Source organism: Microtus ochrogaster, chromosome 1 (assembly GCF_000317375.1).
Source record: "Microtus ochrogaster isolate Prairie Vole_2 chromosome 1, MicOch1.0, whole genome shotgun sequence".
In the NCBI taxonomy this organism is placed as follows: Eukaryota; Metazoa; Chordata; class Mammalia; order Rodentia; family Cricetidae; genus Microtus; species Microtus ochrogaster.
In genome coordinates, this window is record NC_022009.1 from 103,267,441 (window position 1) to 103,277,267 (window position 9,827).

General features: G+C 45.8%; 1 protein-coding gene across 1 annotated transcript in view; it reads right to left on the reverse strand.

Moving 5' to 3' along the window:
* Nucleotides 1-5,019: 5,019 nt before the first annotated feature.
* Nucleotides 5,020-9,827, reverse strand: part of Frem2 (FRAS1 related extracellular matrix protein 2) — a 129,278-nt gene continuing 124,470 nt past the window's right edge. The window contains exon 24 of the mRNA XM_005343968.3: nt 5,020-8,282. Within this exon, the coding sequence (XP_005344025.1) occupies nt 7,773-8,282 (510 nt within the window). The 3' untranslated portion in view covers nt 5,020-7,772. The remainder of the gene's footprint in view (nt 8,283-9,827) is intronic.

The following is a 9,827-nucleotide window of genomic DNA, read 5'->3' on the forward strand; positions in this document are numbered from 1 at the left end:
TTCTGAGTTCCTGTTTCTCTCTGGTCCTGGTGGTTCTGGGTTCCTGTTTCTCTCTGGTCCTGGTGGTTCTGGGTTCCTGTTTCTCTCTGGTCCTGCTGGTTCTTGGTTCCTATCGCTCTCTGGTCCTAGTGGTTCTGGGTTCCTATCTCTTTCTCTGGTCGGTTCCCTGTCGTTCTCCAGTCTTCTTCCGTTGCCGTCTGGAAGGTCAGGCTTCCCTCAGCAGTGGGGGAATTTTCCACTGCAAAGGCTAGAAGCCTGATTGACCTGAGCATTTCTGTTGCTCACAGCTTTTCCACTGGCACACGGTCAATTTTGTTCCTCATCTTTAAGATGTTGAAGGTGCTTTGACAACACAGTGAATTTCTTTTCTTCTGTTTCACCTTCTTCAGCATGGTCCCTACTTTTAGAATTGTACTATGGTACCTGAAATGCTTGCAGGTATTATTATGACTATTATTATTATTATTAAATAATGGTGACTTCATGTTAAAAGGCTAAGCTATTTGATATAGAGGAAATCAGGGTCCTCTTTGAGGGCTCTTAGTCTTATAAATAACATAATTTTAAGTGGAATTAATGGAAGCACAAGGACAATTTTATTAGAGTTTACAACCCCCCCCAACCAACCAACCAACCAACCAACCAACCAACCAACCAAACCCAGAGCAGGTAAACCGTAAACTTCACTTGCTGCCCAGAGAAGCAGGTTGAGAATGAAAAGTCCATGCCGTTTGAGGTGGCATGGGAGATAGACTCTCAGAGGGCAGGCAGTCACAAGGCAGGGACGATGGTTTTGGTGTAGGGAACCTTGGAGTGGGCTCAAGTCCCTCAAGACCAAGTTCTCAGCACAAAGGCAATTCATTTGCTCCAGAAGGACAGAGGGAAGGGAAGAAGCAACAAAAACAGGAGAAAGAGAACCAGGGAGATGAAAAGGGAACAAAGGAGAGGGGGAAAGGGTGCCAAGGGAGGGGGGATAGGGGACAAAGGAGAGGGGGGAAGGGTGACAAGGGGGGATAGGGACAAGGGAGAGAGGAAAAGGTGACAAGGGAAAGGGAGAATGGGGGACAAGGGAGAGGGAAAAAGAGTGTTTGTTTGAGAGGTAGGGGGCCTAGATAAAGGACTGCCCCTTTGGATAGAGAGGAGACAGAAATGGCCCATAGGCAAATGGCAGTTTATAAAGTTAAAAAAGGAAACCCTATGTTAGGATGAGATGTTTAATTTTAATTGGGCATGTTAATTAGGTGAGCCAAAGGGGGCTTTTGATTTCTGAACATCAATACTTTGATAGCTAGACTTGGTAGTCAAGCCTCAGGAGGAGGAAATGGCCAAATAAGAGAAAAGACCTTGGTGGCTACTTTAGGAATGCAATCGAAAGGTTTTTCAGCCAGGCAGAGAGAATGGGGAAGGACAGGCCTGTTTGCCATGCTAAGACTGGCTAGAGTCCCTTCATTTAGCCAGAAATGTTGGGGGGGATTTGAAAATAAGAAAAATCATCTCAGAAAAGAGTCAGAAGGAAGGAAGTCACACTTGCCTATGACTTAAAGCGGGCAGACTTATGACTCTTACTTGGCTGTGGCCCCATAAGCTTTGGCACGGGGTGGGGGTTCTGGGAAGGAGAGTAGTGTCATGTTAAAAGATTAATTATTCCACCCATCTCTTTAGCAATGCTTAGGGTGAGCTGACCTTCCTAGGGCTGATATCCCTTAGCAAAGTGATTGACCTTTTCCAACTGGAATGCTATGCCCAGGCCAGAGACTCTATTCTCTTGGCCAGAAGTTTTATCTACACTAACAGAAATATCATTCATGTACGTGATGGCTGGGTAAGGGTGCCCAGTCTACACTGGTAGTAAAGACCACAGAGGTGGATTTGCCCTTATCAGTAAAGCTAGGTCAGGTTTCCTAATCACAGCAGGGTATAAACACCTGCAGCAAAGGCCTGGCGAGTTCAAACTTGTTTCATTGCCGGCGAGGCCTTTGGCTGTATCTTGCTACAGCTGGTGGACAAGCCCCTGGACCTGTGAGTTTATCTTGCTAAGAGACAGAATGTTTGCTACCCGTTTCAGAAAGACAGTGGAAGACATACACCCACCAACAGGCATATGTGAGCCCCAATCCAGAACCAGATCGCTATTCTTAGCAGCTTGCAGGAATTTTTTCACTTCAGTACAAACAAAAGCGACAGGAAGACATTGCAATAAACTGGTCGTCTGAACACAAGTGGTATGGACTTTTATTTATATTAGGCACAGGATATAATCTGAAGCAGAACAGGTGTGGCTATAGTACAAATAACAGGAGGAGTTATTTAAGACATGGGTTTAAGAGTGCATGGCTCCAAACTATTTGCATAATTTGATTTTCAGGAATAAACTTTAATATCCAGCAAATATGCAGTACTTTAGCAAAGACACAAAGCAATGAGACCCTGTCAGCGTCTGAAGCATCCCCACCAGAAACAGGGAAGGCTGCAAATAATTCCATGACCCAGCTGTGCCTCTCAGTGGTAGATAAATACATGCTTGCTAACGTAGTGGAAGTTACCTTGGAGGGGAGGATGTCCTTGATACAATAAAACACAGTCCTTGTCCAGGATAAAGCTTTGTTTTATACATAAATGGGCCAAAACCAAAAAACAAAAAAAACAAAAAACAAAAAGACAAACCAAAGAAACCTTGCTGGAAGCTTAAAGTCCCATCACAGGAGAAGACCGCTGAGCATTGTGTGTGGTAATGTGAGCTACCGTACAGAATTTATGTTTTTTTCTAATCCAAGACCAACTTTCTACAATGTCATTTTTATTATATGCTACCTGTTTTTAGTTAAAAATCTACGTTCTCTCTCTCTCTCTCTCTCTCTCTCTCTCTCTCTCTCTCTCTCTCTCTCCCCTCCTCTCTTTTTAGAGCACAATACTGACAGTGTGGAGGAGTGTCCACGCCCTGGAAAAAAATAAATGGATGTAGAACTTGACCCGGGTTGCTGAAGCACTCACGCAGCCAGAGAAGGCACTGTCTGGCTAATAGCAGAAGAACATTGGCTGTTTAACAATTATAATTCTAAAAGCCTCAATGCTGTTGACATTCATGATTGCTGATCTCGAGACAAAGTATTCAATTACTCTAATGGATTTTATGTGTGTGGTTTTTGACTTTTATTCTTAATGAAATTTATCTTGAGATGATAACATTGAGATGTACGTGGCTGTCCTATCATTCAGTATGGTCCTTTTCCTTTGGCAGAAAGGCTTTTCCCCCATCTAAACCTATAATATCTTACACAGGAAGGTGGCAGCAGGCCTGTGGTGTGGCATTAGGATGGGTTAGAACGCTCACTACCCACTGAAATGCTAAAGGTTTCACAAGGATATGCAGGGTGCTGCTAGAGACATGGGAAAGAGACCCCACAGAAAAATCTAGGCCATTTTGTTAAGGAAAGAGGGCAGGAAAGGAAAGGGGGAGGCAGTGGAAGGAGAGAGGTATGCCAGGACAGGGGTACTTTCTTGTTGGTGCAAAGCGTAACCCTGAGAAAACACGCGAAAGAAAAGAAATTGAACACACTCCTATGACAGAAGAAACTGAGAAAACACAGCTCTTCAGCAAGCAAAGGAATCATTTTAGCCTGTTTTATTTTATCCACTTGGGTTAGGGCATCAGGTCTCCTCCCCCCTCTGACTTCTCTGTGGTCTTTCTGGTGGAAAAGGAAGGAAAACAGGTTCTCCTTTTAATTTTTGATCGAAGTGGAAGCAGCCACTCAACCTTGCGAACCCTCCCCTCTCTCGCAGCGGTGTGGCTGTGAGCTGATGCATCTGTCCTGAAACGTCTGTCATTCAGTTTTAGGAAAACATTTTCAGGAAATACATTAGCCTTTGAATGACTATCTGAAACCCCCACAATAGCTTTTTACAAATGAAAATCACCCATGTTATTTCGATGAGAACAATGCATTTAGCAATTCTCTCTGCCTGGAACTGAGATGTGTGTGTGTGTGTGTGTGTGTGTGTGTGTACATGTGTCTGCAAGCATTGTAATAGCATTCTAATAGCAGTAGTTAGATGTTTCTTTCTAATTACACACAGAGCTGAGCACCACTAGGCATTCGGGACCCATTCGTTTGTAGTAAGCCAGTGAAAACTTGTATTCTTTGTCTCGTGGATGCTTTCACGGTTTGAAAGAGGAAAGGACGCAAGAAGATGATCACCTGGTTTGCTTTCAAGGTCATTTCCAATTTGTAAAGCATTTGCATGATTATAAATATTCCCTTTCTTTTCTTTTTATCAAAGAACTGGACGTTTTCACGTCACCATCAAACAGATTTCCCACGAACTCTCAACTCTTAAACTCCATGATTCTGAGTTCAATTCTGAGATCGCCACTTTGTTTCTCCTCCTGGAAACAGTTTGACCCCCAGCACCTGTGCGTGAAAAAGGGCTCTCTGCAATCTTTTCACACACGATTTGCTTTGGTTTTTGAGAAAGGATCTCTCTGTGTTACTCTGGCTTGTCACTATGGAGATCAACCTGCTTCTCCCTCCCCAGGGGTGGCATTAAAGTCATGCACCACCACATGAAGCCGTTTTTACATTTTTTTTTAATTTTTATTTTTGATGTGGTCTCTACATAACCCTGGCTATCCTGGAACTCATTAAGTTGGCCTCAAACTCATTAAGATCCACCTGCCTCTGCCTCCTGAGTGCTGAGATTAAAGGTGTGAGCCACCACACCTGTCTATACACACGTTTATATATTGACTTTGTGATTGTTACCCGGAGGAAGAACTCATAGTAAGGTGGCTGGAAGGAACTGTTTTGCTGCACATAGGTTTTCCCTTGATTTTGAGTAGACATGGAGTGTTTACAAATGTCAGGCTGTGTACTAGTCTCGACTCACAGGACTATTATCTTTAAGGTTTAAAAAAGTGGAACCTAATGCTGATATTCTAAGAGGTTTTCATTGGGGGTCACAGAAATACACACCTCTGTGTTCTCGTGTGGAGGACAGAGCCGTATCTGATTACCAGCTGCCCAAAGACAGGGTGAGGAGCCTGGTGTCCAGCCATTGCTCAGAATGGATGACAAATCTTAGAAGAGAGGCCAGTGTTGCCGCAGGCCTTTGGTCCTCCCTACACGAGTGACTGAGGCAGGAAGACTGAAAGTTCAGGTCAGCCTGAACTAAAGAGCAAATTCCCAGCCAGCCAGGGCAACTTTTTAGGCTGTCTCAAAGCAAAACATTCAGAAAGGGTTGAGAGCTGTAGGTCAGAGATAGGGTGCCACCTGGCCCGTGTAAGTCAGAGTATAATCCCCATACAGATTGTATATATTATATTGTGTGTATCTCCCCGCTGAGACATCTCTCCAACCCAATTACTCACATATTTTAATGTTTTCTTGTCTGTATGCTTAGAAGGACCCCTCATGGTAACATTTACTTTTGTTTTTAGTGTGTAATATCAACCAGATGTTGGTCTGTCTCAGGAGGTTTGGAGGAAATCAAAAACTATAATTCCTATTCTCTATGGAAATTTATTTCATGTATTTGCTCTCAAAATATCAGAATATTTTAAAAAACATTGGAAACAAGGACTTTATTTAGAAAAAACATTTTTCCTATTGAAAAGCCTTTTAAAACAATTACTGCATTTTAAGCACCATGTTTAGTAAATAGATATTTTTAAAATTTAAAAAGAAGACAGGGAAGGGATGGGAAGAGAGAAAGAATACTTATCTATCCTATTGGGAATTGTATTTAATATACCATCTAATTTATAGACAATAGCTTCAGTAGAATAATGTTCAGCTGATTGAAATTTGGCATAAGAGCTGCCTGGTAAAAACACATGTTATAATGATCTTCTATGCACTTCCTGGCCTGAAGATCACAGGGTAGTCAGGCTCGGAAGCTCTCAACTGCTAGTGACAGACAGCCAACTGAGACAGCTGCTCGAGCAGTCTTCAGAAGCTGGGCCCAAACCTAAGTAGTCAAAATTCCTATGCTGTTGGCATCACGTGAATTCCCAAATTACGAGGTAGCCAAGCTTGGAGCTGAGCACCTGCCAGGAGTAAAACAAAGCTAGGTTGGTAACAAACCACGTGATCTGACCCCTGGCGCGGCCAGTTCTTTGTGTACCCGTGAGTCCTCTTGGGAGTGGAAGGAACCTCTGAACTTGGAAAGCTCCCCAGTAGAAGTACGCTAGAGTCTACCTCATCCATTGGAAGAGACTGAAGGGGTAATGTAGCCCCCCTTTCTGAATTGATGGCTACTCACAGACACCCACAGACATACAGGAGTGACAGAAATGAAGTTTGCCTTCCACATATCTCCATGCTACCAGGGTGCCCAGCTTGGCCAGGGTGCGGCTGAAGGGTGAATCACTCCGTGCAGCACTGGAGGGTTAGGGTTATAAGGGGGAAAGCACTCAATCTCTGTATGACATACATTCACCAGGTTTTAGGGGAGTGGCCATTACTCAGCCGAAATGCCCCTCTTCTAAGAAGAAAATCCTACGTCAGGTAGAGACCCATTCCTGAAGATAGGCAATGCCAAGGAGTCTTTGCACAGTGACAAACCCCAGATAGAGTCCCGGAGGGGGATCTCATAGCACCGGCTCCCTGAACTGAAGAGGCCAGACAGGTGTGTTCTCCTGTTGGATCAACAGAGTATGATTGACAGTACTGGCCACTCCCAGACAATTTCCTGAGTGACATACATAGAGATTCCCATTTTTCATACAGATATAAACCTAATACAATTTTTGTGGCTGATCCAAGCACTGGATGTGGGTGTGACTCTGTGGGCTAATGTCACTTGCCATCCCCACTCTTGACAGCGTGCCTAAGAGGCATTCTGGTTGTACACAGCGTGGAAATCAGTACGACTTTCTCCCTTCACCATTGGTAAAGGTGTTTCTCGTGATTTATGGGTTCGGTACTGCAAACATCTAGGCTCAGTTCTTAAGAACCTTGTCCTGTGGTGAATTTAACTCCACGGCATCTCTTTGCCATCAAGTCTACAGCTCTCTAGCTCCCCATTCTATGGCTGGGTACCAGTGAGGCTGATTAGCAAGAACGTGAGCACTGCTATATACCAAACATACCAGTCTCTTAAAACTCGTTTCCAGAATGAACATACTCTTTGGTTTAACTTAACGTTAAATAAGCAAATAAAGACAAATGAGGTCGGAGGAGAATGAGAAGCAGTTCAGAGCCAAGTGAGGCGTTTTCCTTCTCCCTATTCATTCCAATGCTTTCCCAGCAGTAAGAGGTGATTTGTGGGTTGAGCTAGCCCTGGTCACGACTTCACGCTGTCTTCACAGACTGGAAAACTTGTCAAACAGTGGGTTCATCACCCGTCTGAACTACCAAGGGAAACCTTTCAGTTATACAATGAACAATGTGACAAATGCGCCTTCAGAGCTCACACCAATGTGACAACAGAGGAATAGCCAGCTTCTCTCAGACTTCGCAGAGTCCCTTAGCACCGTTGAGCATCTCTGAGAAGGTTCATTTCCTCTGATGCCTGCAACAAGAAGCACCTTCCCTGACAGCCATCCAGGGCTCTAAGCATCCTGGATGCCTCCTCTGGGGGCAGGGGGCAGGAAAGATGTGGCCTGAATTTGTCCTTTGATGCATGTATGAAGCGGTGGAGTTTAAATCAAAACCTTTTAATACAGTCAGGGTCACTGAGCACCTTTGTCGCAGAAGTCCCCAATTCTCTGCCGCTGGTCCCAGACAGTTGGGGCTTTTGCACACTCTTTTCTGAGGTGCAGGAAGAGAATGCTATCACACCTCCGAGCTGTCGCTGTAGTGGTTTCGTGGGGGCACCATGGGCTCACTGCTTCCAGAGCCCCGTGGAGCATCCTTGCCCTTGCTGCTCTTGTTCTTGTACACGACGGCTGCAAACACAGCCAGGCAGACAGCGAGCAATCCCACCGCAGTGCCTCCCAGGACAGTGATAAGGCTGACCTCAGAACTGGGACTATTGAGCTCCCAGGGCAGGACACCATCAGGAGGAGTTCTTCCACGGGGGACCTGCCTCTTGTCACGGCGGTCCAGGGAGATATGCTGGAGGTTTGTTCCCCGATTGTTCTCAGCCCCTATTTCCCGAGCCAGCAAGGGTGTGCTCCTGATGGCTCTCTTCTTCCAGCTCTTGGTAGGTGCCTGGGGCTGTCCCTGATGCAGCACAGAGTGGTACTGGTACTCCAAGCTCCTCTTGCCAATTCCTCGATGGCTGCTGTCCTTGGACTTGACAGTGTAGATTGTGTGTATGTACCATTCTCGGCCCAAAGCAACCTAGAAAACACAACCCTACGTGTTAGGAAACTCAGTTCTGTGTAGTCCCAACTCAGGATGTCTGCAAGAGAAATGAATGACAGAGGTCATGAGAAATGACATTTTGTCTGGGAATTAATTCACACTACACTCTTTGGTGACAGACTCCATAATATACTCTGTGTGACTCCCACGCCTCTTTATTTTGCTGTTGGGGGGCTCAATCTCAGGCTGTTACATATGCTAAACAAGTGCTATATCATTGCCTTATGGCCCCCGAGCATCCTGTACCCCTCTTAGGTGACCATGGACTGTATTTACAGTCACAGTAAACACTATGATCTCTCAGTCTAGCGTGTTAATTAAAAAACAGGCGAATGAGGACACACATAATTTGGTGTTTTGTCTGCCTCTTTCACCTACTTAGTGCTACAGTCAGAACCACAGTGCAAGCCTCAGCCCATCTGATGTGACTTCTTTGCTTGCAAAACTATGGGGGTTGGGAAATCAGGTTTCTCTTAGTTTCTTCTGTGGGACAGAGCCTCACTGTTTAGCCCTGGGGATCCTAGAAGTGTTCACTCTGCAGACCAGGCTGGCCTGGAACTCATGGAGATGCGCCAGCCTCTGCCTCCTGTGTGTTGGGATAAAAGGTGTGAGCCAACATGCCCTGCTAGCAAATCAGTTTTTAAGCTTTTATTTTTATTTTTTTTTTAAAGTACCTGGAAAAGGAAGGTTTTTAGAATAATTCTTTGGGGCATTCTGGATTTAGGGAAGTGAGCTGCATTGAGACTTCCGAATGAAAATGGTAGAATACTAGTTTGAGAACATTCAGATGAAGACACAGTCCTTCTTTGGAGATGGTTCAGTTGGTAAAGTAAACTCCAAAACCTAAGTAAAAAAGCTGGGCGTGGTGGCCCACACCTGGGCATGATGACTCACACCTGGGCACGGTGGCCCACACCTGGGCACGGTGGCCCACACCTGGGCATTGTGGCCCACACCTGGGCATGATGACTCACACCTGGGCACAATGGCCCACACCTGGGCATGGTGGCCCACACCTGGGCATGATGACTCACACCTGGGCACGATGGCCCACACCTGGGCATTGTGGCCCACACCTGTAGTCCCCATAACAGGAAGAGGAAAAGTATTGGACCCTTGGGGCTTGCTTGCCAGCCAGTCTGGCCTTCTTGGTGAGCTTTGGGACAGTGAGAGATTTGACTCACAAATAAGGTGGACAGTTGCTGAGAAGAGAGGCCAGAGTGTTCTCTGACCTCCACATTCATGTGTATGCACGTGCACATACCCCGTATTGTGGGAATATGCGCTCTCCCTTCCCCCATTTAGCACCCACACACCCAACCCCCCAACACGTACACACCCCACCCCCACACGTACACACCCCACACCCCCACACGTACACACCCCACACCCCCACACGTACACACCCCACCCCCACCACTACACACACACCCCTCACACATACCCAAGCCCCACAACCAACACAACACCCCACACCCCCACACGTACACCCAACTGCCCACAACACACACAAATACACTC